Source organism: Akebia trifoliata, chromosome 11, assembly GCF_017979445.1.
Source record: "Akebia trifoliata isolate Shusen 1 chromosome 11, ASM1797944v1, whole genome shotgun sequence".
In the NCBI taxonomy this organism is placed as follows: Eukaryota; Viridiplantae; Streptophyta; class Magnoliopsida; order Ranunculales; family Lardizabalaceae; genus Akebia; species Akebia trifoliata.
The window spans coordinates 1780831-1796610 of record NC_141385.1 but is presented as its reverse complement, the minus strand read 5'-3'; the positions used below and the strand labels follow the sequence as shown (position 1 = coordinate 1796610).

General features: G+C 35.2%; 2 protein-coding genes across 2 annotated transcripts; one reads left to right on the top strand and one right to left on the bottom strand.

The window, feature by feature from the left end:
* Positions 1-1171: 1171 nt before the first annotated feature.
* Positions 1172-5835, top strand: LOC147390238 (chitin-inducible gibberellin-responsive protein 1-like). The gene is made up of 2 exons (XM_086458337.1): positions 1172-1442; positions 3872-5835. Exon 2 carries the CDS (start codon positions 3922-3924, stop codon positions 5722-5724), a length of 1803 nt encoding a protein of 600 aa, XP_086314463.1. The 5' UTR covers positions 1172-1442; positions 3872-3921; the 3' UTR covers positions 5725-5835.
* Positions 5836-9905: 4070 nt separating this feature from the next.
* On the bottom strand, positions 9906-11245 carry LOC147390237 (basic helix-loop-helix (bHLH) DNA-binding superfamily protein). The gene has a single exon (XM_086460110.1). It carries the CDS (start codon positions 11147-11149, stop codon positions 10130-10132), a length of 1020 nt encoding a protein of 339 aa, XP_086316236.1. The 5' UTR covers positions 11150-11245; the 3' UTR covers positions 9906-10129.
* Between the last annotated feature and the right edge of the window lie 4535 nt (positions 11246-15780).

The window sequence follows — 15780 nt, the reverse complement described above, 5'->3', positions numbered from 1 at the left end:
CCATTTTAAATACCATGGATCAAACTTGAAAAATAATTATTTTTAATATTACTTTTTTTTAATATGAATATTTTCATGAAATCTAGGTGTTTTTGTTGTTGGATTGTCAATCAATGTGGGCTCAACGACCCTTTTTAAGATTTGAAATTCTAAAAAAATAAATATGTGGATAGAGAACGATAAAAGAGACAAACTTTCTCTTTCTTTGTTTAATAAGTTATGTGATTCAACGTCAGCATGCGTCATGCTCATCCACCAAAAGTCTTCACTAAGGTTAATACTTGGTTGACGTAGCATTCACATAGAACCATAGATATTTTTTCTTGAGACACACAACTGCACATATTTTAGACGTTGTGTATTCCGAAGAAAAAGATCTATGGTTCCATATCCATCCATGAATTTTATTTATTTTTAATCAGAAAATCAAACTGAACTTTATCTGGATCCATAAGGATCGGGTCTGGGCTTAGCCATCTAAGGCTCTATTTGAACCCACCCATTGACGACAGATTTGCTGTTAAAAAATAGTGATGCGAAGCTAATGAACCAATGATATAGCACCACGTATAAAAATTAGAGAGAAATTTTCTCAGCAAAATACGCAATAAACAATTACTTTGTCTTTTTTCAGTACACGTGGCGTTTTACTATTTGTTCTTCAGCATAGCATCCACTTCTCTTCATAGTAAATCTCTATTCTAGCAAGTACTACTTAGTCGCCCACAGAAAAAACGGCGTTTACCAAAGTTTTCATCGTTACTTGTACGTCTTATCCGAGTTCCACGTGTAACACAATTCCTTACTACTTTCCAGACACACATGCTGAGCTGGCGTCAAAATTTGCTTCTTTACCTTTTTAATTCCCTGACAACCACCACGTTTACGTCACGTGATTGTCACACACTGCGCACCGTGTGCACGTTAGAAGCAAGAGCAGGTACATGCGCCACCATCGTTTTAAAAATCGAACTCGCTCTTTTTGGCCAACGAGTCGAATCAAGAATACAGACTTTTCAATAGAGTAATTTGACTCAATGATTTTCCGAGTTGCGAGTTTCGAATCGACTCAACGAGTTTTGAAAACTGTGTGCGCTTGAACACGCTCGTGAGCGTACTGTTACATAAGAAAGGATGGATATCTTCTTCGCCAAGCGTTCGCTGTATCGAGCCAAACGTGTGGTCGGCTGAGCGTCGTAATTCTCCCACGTATAATAGTCAAAGATTCAGAAGACCGTCAGTTGACCCTTACTTTCGTTAATTCCGTACAAATCTTCCGTTAACTATTTCTCTATAAAAGCGAAGCTTCTTTACATTTTTTATTTCTTCTTCTGGGCGTCAGCGTTGAATAGATGAATGAAAAAGACGATTGAAATCGTCGTAGAAGAACAGCAAGAGGGACAGAGAAGAGATTTTGATTTCTTGAGTTTGAAGTAATTTAGGTAATTTTTCAGAAAAACATTCTGTTTTGTTTGATAATTTATCTCTGAATTTCTTTGATTGCAGGATTAATCTATGGAATTGGGATTTTTTTTTTTTTTTTTTGGGGTAAAAAATCAAATTTTCTTTGACCCATCTCAGGATTTTGTGTTTTTAAAAGTCTATAATTCATATTGGGTATGTGTTCTTGTGAGATAGGCCTATTATACTGGGGAGTTTCAGGGTTTTAGAGATTAGTAGGTCTGAAAATTATAGTAAAAAAGTTTTTCATTGATTTCAGGATTAATCTTTTCTATTGGAATTGGGAAACATCTTTTTTTTTTGTTTTTTTTTTTTTGTTTTTTTTTTGTGAGATGGGTCTGTTATATAGGTGAGTTTCAGGGTTTCTTTTCAGTGATTTTCATTCAAGATCATATTTTTAAGGGGTTTTAGAGATTAGAAGGTCAGAAACTTATGGTTAAAAAAGTTTTTAAGGGATCTGAAGATTCCATTGGTAAAGTTTATCAATAATTATACAACACTACCACAGACATGGATTCAAAACCAGCCTTCACCTACCTGTCTACCAAAAGAGGTTGAGCCCATCGCTTAATCGATTTGTTCTTCATCGAAACCATGAGGTCGCGGGACCAATCCCAGCTAACCTAAAAATATATATAGTGTTGATATTTGATAGAGAAGAAGAATCTCTGAGATAGATTTTTTTAGGTGATTTTAATTGAAAGAGACCCCTTGTTTGGAATTAATTTAGAATTTATGGATTTTTTTTAGGAGAGTATTGTAGCTATGATGAGTGCTAGTGGGACGGCTAACATATCAGAAGCGCACACACAGTGTTTTCTACATAGGTTCCTCTTTTGGGTAATTTGGTATCGGTACTAAAACAGAATCCAATTGGTAGTATGGAAGCTGACATATATATTGCGCTAAATTTTTCTAGGAGAGAGAACTATTTCGCTTCTATTATTATTTGTTTTTCAATACAAACTGTGGGTAACCAAGACCAGATCAGGACTAGAACCGTACCGATGGGAACATGGATCATTGTTTGTGATAGGTTCCTGTTTTGGTTTCATCAATGGCCATACCTGTATTGATCTATCGACACCCTTGTTTCTATTGCCTAAAACCTTCAAAATTTGCATTTTGGGGGGGCTTTTGTTTTAGCTCAAGTATTTTCTCTGTTGAATTGTGAAATAAAGTGAGACGTGGAAGTTATGTTAATCATCTTCAGAGCCTTATCCCAAAGATTTGTGGTCAGCTAAATGAAGCTAGTTCCTTCAATGGAAATTCCATTAATAGTAAACAAAAAAAAAAGAAAGATAAAATGGACTAGCTACGTGGAAGTTATAGTTTATTTTTGTGGATTTACTTTTCTCGTTAAAGGATTTGTGTGATTTTAGTATTGTTTCTGTTTGTGTTGTTCTCTACTCTTATTGTTTTGCTGCTAGATGAGATTTATGTTGCTTCTATCTTAAGTTAATCTTGATTTCTAGTACCCCTGAACTTACACTTGGTAATTTTAAAACAATATTCTATGTTTTTGGTAGGAAAAAACATGGATCTCAAGAGTTGACTTATTATAGTTGAAGTCTTAGTGCTTGTGGGATTGCAATTTTTGCACCAGAAAATTATCTGTTTGCATGAAGAAGCTTTGAAAATATTATATATATATATATATTGTTGCCAAAATGGATCCAAATGATAACTCTAATCTGGGCTCATAAAGGAAAATGCAATCTGAGTTCCATGGTGAACCTTTGGATCACACTGTCGGATCCTAACTCATCAAGATACGTGGCATTTAAATTTGAAATTGAAATAATAGTAAACTTTGATTTAAGATTCACTGATTTGAATCTATGGAGCACAATCCATCTTATGGGCCTCAGGCCTATTTGAGTGCAGCTCTATCAGAAATTGATAGTGGTAAGTATTCAATTTAAAAGGTCCAAGCTTCCATTCAATGCATGTCTGTCTACCATTCTCCATTTTCAAAGTTAGATTTGTAAAACATTAACAAACTTAAAATGTTGGGATTCAGGTTGCCAACCCAAAACAATTGGGTTAAGGCTTAGTTGACGATGATCGATATGGGTTGTTTAAAACTACTTTGATATTCACGTATTTGCTTGCTTTTTTATGTTTTCCTTGTTGCTTTTCTTTCTTGTTGTTAGGGGGCTACCTCAGCCTCCCATTCTTCTTTTCTTCATTAATATAATTTATATTTATCAAAAAAAAAAAAAACTACTTTGATATTCTATCAAAAATGTTTTCATCAGAGAAACATTTACCGGCTTCAGGAAATATGTAACCCGAAGATAGGAACATGTTTCCAATGCAAAACATGTTCTAGTATGCTCTGCTTACGAGTTCCATATTCACGTTGTAACGATACATCCTCTCAACTCTTTTCAATCATTTTTTGCAGTTCACACTTCTTGGTTTAGAGGAAGGAGTTTCAAATTCCACTCAGCATAGATGGTAAAGTTGGACATAGGTTTTCACCAGCAAAGGGAGGAGAAGGGTCCTTTTCAAACCATCAATACCAAGAACGACAACAAACAGTCAACTGATTCATTTACCTTCATGGATTTGCACCATATCTTCGGGTACAGTGACAATGGTGCAAACTTACCGTACAGATATTCTCACAACAATACCCCGGCGATCTCTCGGCGAACATTTGGGCCCATGAAATTTGACCTTGGGAGCTCTCCTAATTCTCCCCTTTATACTCACTTCAGCTCTGGCACCTTTTCCACATTGAGCAATAGCCAGGAGCAGTACAGCTCCACCGAGAATCACTCGGGAATTAGCCCTTCCCCTAACTCTTTGTTAGAGATCGACAGTTCTTTCAATTGTATCAACGACTCAATCCAGATTCAAGATTCTCCACAGATCCATAACGATGCAAATTGTGATCAGGCTCTACAAGAAATAGAATCTGCTCTAATGAACTCCGACACCGATATGGATGAAACAATCAATGCCTCTGCTACTTTGGATGGGACTGAATTATCAGAAACTTTGAGTTGGAAATCACATGTGATCCAACCACACCCATTTGGAGCTGACAAGTATAGGAAGTTAAACCGTGGAATTCACACCGAGAAACATAATCAAATGAGAGAGACACCTTTGCCGGAAATTACAAGTTATGGTCTGAAACAGCTGCTAATTGATTGTGCAAGGGCTTTATCAGAAAACAGAACGGATGATTTCCAGAATTTAATTCAAAAGACCAGGAGTGCTGTATCCATAACTGGAGAACCAATCCAACGGCTTGGTGCTTACGTGGTAGAAGGGTTGGTTGCAAGGAAGGAGGCCTCTGGTACCAACATCTACCACTCACTGAGGTTTAGGGAGCCAGAAAGCAAAGATTTGCTCTCTTACACGCAAACTATGTATGATATCTGCCCATACTTCAAGTTCGGTTACATGGCAGCCAATGGAGCTATTGCGGAAGCATTCAGAAACGAGGATCGTGTCCATATCATAGACTTCCAGATTTCTCAGGGGACTCAATGGGTGACTCTCATACAAGCATTGGCAGCGAGGTCGAGTGGGCCCCCTCATGTGCGAGTCACTGGGGTCGTTGACGTGGTCTCTGAGTATGCCCATGGTGATGGTTTTGAGGTGGTGAGGAAGAAGTTTGTTGCAATGTCCGAGAAATTCAACATCCCGGTTGAATTCTACGTGGTACCCGTTGTTGCATCGGAGGTCACACGGGAGATGCTTGACGTGAGACCTGAGGAGGCTTTGGCGGTGAACTTCTCGCTTCATCTCCACCACACTCCAGACGAGAGTGTTTGCTTGAACAACCCAAGGGATGGGTTGCTAAGAATGGTGAGGTCACTTTCGCCCAAGGTGACAACCTTAGTTGAGCAGGAGTCGAACACAAACACAACCCCATTCTTGAAAAGGTTCATAGAGACTCTGAACTTCTACTCGGCTATGTTTGAGTCGATTGATGTGACCTTACCAAGGGATAGCAAGGAGCGGATCAATGTGGAGCAGCAATGCCTGGCGAGAGACATTGTAAACATTATAGCTTGTGAGAAGGAGGAGAGAGTGGAACGACATGAGTTGCTTGGAAAGTGGAAGGCTAGAATGACAATGGCTGGGTTTCGACCTTACCCTCTCAGTTCCTATGTCAACCATGTGATAAGGAAGATTCTAATGAGGTATTACTCTGAACATTATACACTGGTGGAGAAAGATGGGGCTATGTTGTTGGGCTGGAAGGATAGGGAGTTGATCTCAGTTTCTGCCTGGCATTGAGAGGAATAATTAGATAAAAGTACAGAGTTATGATACATCAGTCATATCTTCTTAATTATGTTCTTTCCCTTTTTTTTACATATATATGTGAGATATCAGAGTTTTCTTCCATCTTTGCATGAGTTTTGGGTCATAGAATCCTCTCATAAGCATGAATAGACTTAAAATCATCTACTCAGTTTAGGTAGAGAGCCAAATTCATCTCACTACTATCACATTTCAATTATCTAGGCAATCTCTATTGTGCACATGTCAACAAATGAGTTGTGGAAGTGTTTGAATGATGGTTCATTTGTTCGAACACCTTCGGGATTCATATTCCCACATTTTGATGGTTGATATACAGTCACATAAGTTGGTTCATGGCACTTTATTCATGGAAGAAAGGTTAATAAATAGAAGTACAAGGATGCGTGGAAATCCATTTTTTGACCAATAGAAATTTGGATCATCTTGATCTTCTGAATCTATAACTTCACAAGATCTCCTCTATAACTTAATATGTGGTCTACTTTCCTTGGGTTGTTTTGCATCAATTGGGTCTTTCCTCGCAAGTTTTCATCGTTATTAGAAGGGTGGACCAGTAATGTCTTCCACACCAGAAAACGGATACTGTGGACTATGCTTCCTTCAACTATTGCGTGGGGGATATGGAACGAGAGAAATAACAGGGTGTTCAATAGCAAGATTAGTAGTTTTCATGCTTGTTTCTTGGAGATCTTGGGCCTTCTATACCTTTGGTCAAAGCAGCACACTGAGTTCGTTGGGACTACCTTTGATGACTTTGTTTTTCGATGGAACTCGTTATGTAATCATTAATGCTGTTATTTTGCTTTTTTATTTTCTTCTCGTTATTCTTTGTGAGGCCTTCTCGGCCTCCTTGTACTTTTACTCTCTTCAATATATTATACTTTTCAAAAAAAAAAAAAAAAAGATCTCCTTTATCACTTCTATGTAGTGTCTTCTTTACAATATTGCTGGTCCCAAACCCAAATAAAAGAGAAGGGTTGCGGCAAGATGATGGCAACAGATGTAAAAAAAAAAAATTAATAAAAAAAAAAAAAATCCCTTCACTCCTTACATGAATCATGATCAATTACTTGTTTCCATTCATGTTAGGATGAACAAAATACTTCACCTTGGACAAAGGGAGTAGTGAGTCCAACTTTGAAGGAACCCTCTCCACACACGTTTCTTTTGTATTTAACACACATCCTTACTTTTCCTCAATATTTGGGATAATTCCCTAATACGCCACCCACATGTACTCCAAGGAAGACAGTGGAGCGGATCCTTTCTTATAGCTATTTAACGATTTGAAAAGTGTCATGTCAACAAGTTAGTAAAAACAAGATAACAACCATCATTTAAAATCGGAGGTTTTGTGACCATCCATTTTTGAAACAATGGATCATGTAGAAAAAATATTTTTGTTTTTTTAAAGTTAAATCCAATCTAACCCATTAGCACAAGAGGGCTCTGGTGTTATTTTTTGTAAATGTGACTTTTTCTGGTTTGTAGAAAAGTGGTACAAAGAGTTAGGGGTGCACATTGGATTGGGTAAATCCGAGAATCAAACCAATCCGAAGTCTTTTGGATTTGATTGAGCATGATTTGGTTTGGGTGCGGATTGTATATAAAATAATCTAATTGATTTTGTTCGGTTCGGGATTAGGGGTATAATAGAACCGAACCAATCTGAAAACCGAACTAATCCGAAGTATCTATATATATATGGGAAATGTTCAGCACCCTAAGTTTTACCACACACTTTAACAAACGTTTTTTGTCCTACATGGGTTAGAAGTTTTGGAATGAGCTGATTTTTGGTGAGGATGATCTCTATGATTAGAAGATCATCCTCCCCAAAAATCAGCCCATTCCGAAATGTTTAGCCCCATGTTTACACGTTGAAAAATCGTGGACCGTCCATTTTTTGTAAATCAATTTTGATGGGGTTATAAGTTTTGGAATGAGCTGATTTTTGGTGAGGATGATCTCCTCACCATAGAGATCATCCTCACCAAAAATCAGCTCATTCCGAAACTTCTAACCCATGTAAGACAAAACGCGTTTGTTAAAGTGTGTGGTAAAACTAAGGGTGGCGAACGGGACCCATATATATATATGTGTGTGTGTGTGTGTGTGTGTTTATTTATTCAAAAATAAAACTCTTTCTTAGTTTCATTCTTCTATTATCTATTTCTCTCTTCTTCAACTTCATTTCCTTTATTTTTTTTTCTAACAAAAACTCATAAAAAAATGTACACAAATCTCTCTCTCAACTCTCAAATGACTCAACCCATTTATAGAAAAAAAATTTCAAAAAGTTTGATTCATTGATTTTTTTACAAGAACCTTTATGGTGTGTTTGTTAGATGAAATATCTTAGACGAATCTAAACTTGGATTCGTTAATCTACCATTTATGGATTAGTTTCCTCACTAATCCATCCAAAATACAAATTTTAAATTTGTAATTTTTTTTAGTCTCATTAAGCTTCCTCTAATTTTTAATTTATATAGATTTTAGTTAAAATTTAATCATAAAATCATTTTCATTTTAAAAATAGGCATTATTTATGATATGATCCAAAAGGTTCCTCTTTTGAAAGAAAAAATACTAATTTTTCTATTTTGAAAGTATGAGAATCGAGAACCGATCCGAACCAAGGTTGGTTTGGATTGGTTCAATTCTATAGGATAATTGGATTAGTTTGGTTCCAAATTTGTAAAACTGATCATGTTTGGTTCGATTCCAATTTTGCAAAAATTCGAACCATGTACACTCCTACAAAGAGCTACATGAATACGGCATTACAGAGAATCTTCTCATTTTATGTTGGATTTGGTTAAAAGTTCATTAACTACACCTTGAAAATTGATTTTTTTTTATCAAGGATAATGTTGAAATTACATTAAAATGTACATCATGGGGGGACATTTCTAGCATGGATGTCATGTGCACCCCTACAAAGAGCTACATGAATATGGCATTACAGAGGATCTTCTCCTTTTATGTTGGATTTGGTTAAAAGTTCATTAACTACACCTTGAAAATTGATTTTTTTATCAAGGATAATGTTGAAATAACATTAAAATGTACATTGTGGGGGGACATTTCTATCATGGATGTCCCCTCCCCTCCCTATACATTTCAATGTTACTCCAGCACAAATCTTAGATCAAAACTACCCTAAAAAAATATTTTCTTAACTAAAATACTCCCAAATGCTTATTTTCAAAATTTATTTAATGAACTTTCATGTGCCCTTAGGTACTTGCGTACACATTAACGAAGTCCTATATTAGATTCAGGATCCAAGACGATGTTTTGTTCTTATAAAACAGGAACGATGTCCATATGACACGCTTAACTTGGAGTTATAACACCACGGAGGCACAGACTCCTAACCAAGCCGCATATGCAGCCAACGTGTTTATCGTCCAATCAAAATTGCTATGTAGACACCATTCTTAATGATAAGATGGGCACACCGTTCTAGATACCGCCTCTTTATATTATTGGTTGAGAATACTTCACATCAAATTAGAACCTTTGTTCATTCACGTTTAACCCTTAGATGCAATAAATGATTATAAGATGTTACTTTGGATAAATATGTGAATGAGTAAGATATAATTTTAAAAAATAATGATTGAGTTTACAAGGAAGATTTGGACTGGGAACCCACCATTCTCAAGAATCCCCAGAAAAGATCACAACCATCAAATCAACTGTAAAGAATGAAATGTAGACAAATCCACCTCAATCATCCTCTGTTTTTTTTTTTTTTTTCCCTGATGACCACCAAAGTGAGTACGTCCCCCCCTCTAATTCAATTCCACACCTTACACTGTGAGGCAGTTTAATTTCTTTTTCAGACTTCAAAAAGCAAAAAGTAACCTTTCTAGAAGTATCCTCTCATCTTAACCGTTAATTACTTGGAAAGACTGTAATAAGTTTCAGATTAGTATTTTTTGCGCCAAAAGTAATTTGAATTTATAATTCTCAATAATCATCCAATCGCACCCGTTCGTTGGGAACACAGGAGAGCCTAAAAATTTCTAAACCTAACAACATTAATAATAATTGAAAACTGGAGAAGATGAAGTCTAACAAAAATCTCTTAAAAACTGTTGTTTACATCGATCCATTATGGACTCTAAGAAAACCCTATTACCCTATACATTCTATTACTACGCCGATATTTAGCTCTACCTCAAAGAAACCAGGCCTTGTAATCCAACAAAGGAAGAAAACGATTCAAGACCTAATTCCAGAGCTTTAAAATTTATCAAAAACAAAACATTACTAAAAAAAGAAAAAAAAAAAACCTAGAAAAAAAGGGGAAATATTACGTAAAAGAAATATTAATATCCATGAAAGTACCGTGATGAGAGCTTCAAACACCTCTGGAAGAACCCGACAATATCTGTTGCAGAAGAAGATTCTTTTTCAGCGAAATCACCTGCTCCAACGAGTACACACAACATTCGCTAGAGTACAAAATCGTCTGCGCTATAGGAGAGTTCACCAACACCTCAAGCATCTGTTGTCGATTCAGCTTCTCCAATCCTCCAAATGCACCGCAAACATTACTAATTGGTTCCAGATCACGAGCTGTGGTGATGAAGCTTGACTGACAAGGCATGGACTGAAGAACGCTAACCTGCGACTGTAAGAACTTGGTGTATTTGTACGCCTCTTCCAGCATTGTCGCCATGTCCATCTTCTTGTCCCATGGCATCAGCTTTTGGAGAGAACGAATTCGGTCGCTTATCGTTTTGCGTCTTTGGCGAGCTATCTGGCTTTGAGAGATTACAGATGGAGGTTCAGGATTTAATGGTTTAAATGAAGGTAAGTAGCGAGGATTATATTGTGGGACATTTCTTACAATCGCATCAAGCGTGTAAGAATCGGTCGAAGAGGATGATCTAAGACGCTTGAGAGTTTGTTCTTCGTGGTGAGAGTTCTGCTCGAGAGAATGAAGATCTGGTAATTGGTGAAAAGTTGAGTTGCAGTGATTCATCAAATATTGAGAAGAGGTGATGAACTGTTGATTTGAAGTACCAGATCCCCATTCATCATCGATTGGTTCGATTTTGGGGAGTTTGCTCTTCTCCATATCAATGCTGCTCGATTTCAAATACTGATCTCCTCCTATTGAGCATCCGAACGTCTGTTTTTGTTGAAAATCCATTAAGTCTCTATTAAAGTAGCTCAAAGCTACTGGATCAGCCATGGAAATTGAAGGAAATTCAAGCAGATAAGTTCCATTAGAGAATTCTTCACTTTGAACTGCAGTTTTCTCCAGATTCACACTCGAAAATGCGGGAAAACCTGAGTTGATGAATCGCGGCTCCGCACTATGATCCATTATGGATGGAAAATCATGAAAAACAGATGGAAAATCTCCCTCCATTTGAAGTTCTCTCAAAGAAATCAATCCAAATGAAACTGTATTGGTAGAGATTTGAAAGAAGAAAAAAAAAAAAAACCGAAGCCCTTCTTTGATCGAAACCCTAGCTTGCTCACTCAAAGCTCGAAAGCAACACAGAAGAAGATCTCAAAAGGCGGCGAGCTTTATAGGCAGTTTCAGGGATTGTTTGGACACGTGTCAGCATTTTTCGGTTTCAAGCGTGAATCATTATGGCGGTTCGAATTCGAAAACGCTTGGCTTTAATGTCTAAAGCGGCTGCACGATCGATGATGGTTTAGGTTCGTACGTTTCAACTGACAGCTGGCGGTCTGTTCTCCCACATCTTGTCGACTCTCTGTTTTGCGTCCATGAAAATTGCTAAAATGCGCCTAAGAGATCCACAATGTGTGCCGTTCGATGAATCATTGATTATATTTTCATGATTTGGTAATCTTGATCTACGGTAGAGGTGGTTTATTAGCATGGTGCTATCGTGAGCCAATTCGTTTTTTTTTTTTTAATTTTTTACAATACGCTTATGTAAAAATTCTACTGAAAAAGTAATATTGTCTCGCGTGATTTTATACTGTACTGTAGCTTTAGCTGCGATTATAAACGAATGAGGAGCCGTCGTTTCTTTGAAAATGGGAGAAATTATGCTGTAAATAACGAAAATGCCACTCTCAAGTTTACTTTTTGAATTTTGCCCATGAATCGTGATAACCGATTAGCCTCATGGCATATTCAATCGACTCTCCTAACCTGATAAGTTTAGAAATAGTAGATTTGTGTGTCTCGAATTACAAAATTGCATTTTTCCATTTAAAAAAATATATCTCAAGGGAATCATGTATTTCAAGACGTACTGATCTATGATTCTCAAACTTATCACGACGGGAGAATCGATTGATTTTCCCATTGCGAACTGTTCTAACATGAGTCCTAATAATATGACTCGCCAAGTGGCATACTCAATTGACTCCCTGGCGTAAACAAATTTGGAAATCGTAGAATTTAGTTTTTGTACGTTTTGAGATACACTTTTTTATGAGAAAATGCAATCGTGTATCTCGAAATGTACAAATCTATAGTTTTCAAACTTATCACGTCAGGTAGTCGGTTGAGTATGCCACATTGCGAGTCATATTATCATGACTCTTCTAACATATATATTTAAAAAAGAATAAGAGCCATGCTCGCATGACCTCAAGATTGTACCTCATATTGCACATCCCAACGTGAAATTGTATAGGAACTATAGATGCCAAAATCTTGAGGTTACTTCAACATTATTTTTTATCGAGATACAAGTGAAATAACATTTATAATTCCTATACGCTTTCACGTTAGGATGTGCGATGTCAAGTACAATCTTGATTCGTATAAAAAGAAAAGTTAGATAAAGAATCATAAAAGAATAAGTTGGATACGATTTGAGTTCAGATTTCAAAACTACTTTCAAAAGGCCATGATGATTATCATCAACATATTAAAATAGAAAAAAAAAAAAAATTCTCAAATTAACTTTAGATTTATTATTTTTATCTCATTCTTAAAAATCATCATATTTACCATTCCTTTTTTTAATTTTATTTAGATCAATTCTTATCAGTCTATCTATCAATTTTTCTTGTGCAATTTCGAATGTTGTCTAATTTCTCAAAAATGCAAATTGATTGATTAATCCAAAAAATTGCATTCTCTTTGAAATCTAATTTTAGTTGAAAGACCGACAAATTAAATATATATAGAAGATATTTGGTTGTACAATGCTATAAAATTGATAGATAGATAGATATGTCAATAACATAACAGTAATCACAAGCGTGAGAACCTAATTTACATCTTTGCTAAAGTAAATTTCATTTTTTATTTGTGATGCTTTTTCTAATTTGAAAACTAATCGATTGATAAGTCATCCTGATAAGAAATTTTCTCGATGCTCATTTGCCAATTTATTTTGAGAGACTGGATGTATTGAAAGGCTGCGAGTTTTCTATTGTACGAAGTTCATCTTATCGATTCATTAAACAAGCAAGTCAATTTGGCCCATTTTTGTGTTTTTTTCTTCCTTTTTTTAATGTTTTTTCACACACATATAAATGATTTTTAAATATTTAGGTATACAATATAAAATGAGATTTTGTGATTATAACAAAAAATATCATTAAAAGAGTCCTGATAATATGACTTGCCAAGTGGCAAACTCAATCGACTCCCTGACGTGGACAAGTTTGGGAACCATATATTTGTATGCCGTGGGATACACGACTCCCTCGGGACACACTTTTTTTATGGGGAAGTGCAATTGTGTATCTCAAGACGTACATATTTACGATTCCCAAACTTGTCCACGTTAGGGAGTCGATTGAGTTTGCCACCTCTAGTCATATTAGCACGACTCTTATTAAAACCATGTTTTTGGCTATTCATACAAATTTATTCTCCCAAATTTCAGTCCACAGCATTTCCAACCTTCATGTGTTGTACCCATATGTTGAAGGATTACTAATATAGTAAATTTTCGGAACTTATGAAATCTAATAAATTTGATTAGTAGTTTTTATTTTAATCACGTTATATAAAAACATTGATGTCTACAAGCCCAGTTCATGTAGACCCTCACAAATAGCTTAGCCGACTAAAGACTGTTGGAATAATAAAAAATTAAAAAATTAAAAAATTAAAAAAATTGAGAATAAAGGAATCAACCTTTTAGGCAAAAAAATTGCCCTCACTCAAATGATATTCAATTGGTTCATGATAGAACTTCGATTTAAGTTGTCAACTTTATCAACTTTACACCATTAAGAGTGGATGGATCATTCGATGTATGTAAAATATTGGGAAGTGGATCCTCTGTAGCGAATGATTCTTGTAGCACCCTTTAACACGGTTTAGGCAATTGAAAAAAGTGTCACACCAACGATACAATAAAATGTCGCCCGTAAAAAATTAGGAGTTCAGTAGTTGTTCATTTTTAAAGACGTGGATTTGATGAAAAAAAACTTCTTTATTTATTTATTTATTTTTATTTTAAAAAAAATCAGATATAATCCATGATCACGATAGGGCTATACTATGGGTCTCTCTCATCTGTGGAGATGGTGTGCTACAGGAACCTTCCGATACAAAGGATCTGCTATTGAAATATTGTGGGAGAAAATAAAATATTTTTGAAATAAAGTAATTAATGATAATTATTTGGGCAAGCATAGGCAGAAGTATAAACCATTTGAGGTAGCAATGTTATCTAATAGAAAAGGCCCAAATTGTTGGATCCATTTAAAAGTTTTTATTTATTTATTTTTTTTTTATTTTAACAAAATCCATCCCAAGCACAAGGGCAAAAGTCTAGAAGAAAGACCATCACCATATGGTTAAAAGCTTTTCTTCAAGATGATCTTTTGTCAAATAAATCTATCAGAAGGGACTTATTGATTAAACAATCCATGTTTGCAAGACAATGGTCATCTAGCCAATATTTTTTGTTGTATAATTCTTGAATGAAATTTTGATGATTATTATTATTATTATTTTAGTTGGTAATTCAAACTTTATTCTGATTAGTAATTCGGTATGATATATCATCACGCATTGACTTTACCAATTAAACTAGTTAGGATCTTCAATGGTAACAAATATTAAATATGTATAACTAAATAGAAAAAGAAAAAGAAAAAAAAAAAGAAATATACTCCTTAACTTTGATCTCCTTGAAAGACTAACAAAAAGTAACTTTAACGCCCTCATCTTCAACCTCTAGCAAGTCCTTGATTTTTTTTTTAATACCAAATTTGTCATCTTTAAGCTTATGAATGTGAGTTAAATCAATTTTAACTTGTTCAAGTTCAACATCGTGTTTTACTTGTCATTTTCATACTCGTATTAATTTCTCATAAGAAATCTTTGATATTTCTATCTGAAATTCTATTCTCTTATGCATTAAGAGTATTAAAAGCTAAAGTTGATGGAAGAAATTTTTTCCTCATAGACTAAAGATGACTGATTTTGAAAAGAAAATCAAGAGCATTGACTTAGGTTGGAATAAGGGCATTTACATAAGTTTGAAAGAACGGTTCTTGCGTCAACTGAATCAATGGTCCACCTTGTTAATGCACTGTATTTGGTAGTGATTCCAAACTTGTCGTGAGAGTTATTATTGGCATCCCAACTTTTACTTATTTCATCTTAATTAAAATAATAAAAAGAGTGAATCTCCAATTCGTGTGTTGCATATGACGAAATTCCAAATTCGACACATTATTCATTTTAATTCCGAAAATATGCATTTGTCATTTTTATGACCCATGAACTTGTGAGTTCGTCACTTTTAATATCTATTAATTCGTAGATATATTAGTGAATTCATTGATTATAAAAGTGACAAATTCACTTGAAATAAATGTTTTGAGAATTAAAATGAATAATGTACTGAAACCAAGATTTGGACGTAAGTTGTGCACGTTTTGGAAAAACCCCAATAAAAAAAAGTCAATAGTTAGGAATAAGTACAAGTTGAGGTGCCAATACAAACTCTCTCTACTTTTTTTTTATTTTTAAAAGGTATTTTTATTTGTTAGATTTAGGATTTCCATAGGCCTAATCCTAATTGTAAACAACTGTTGAAGTTA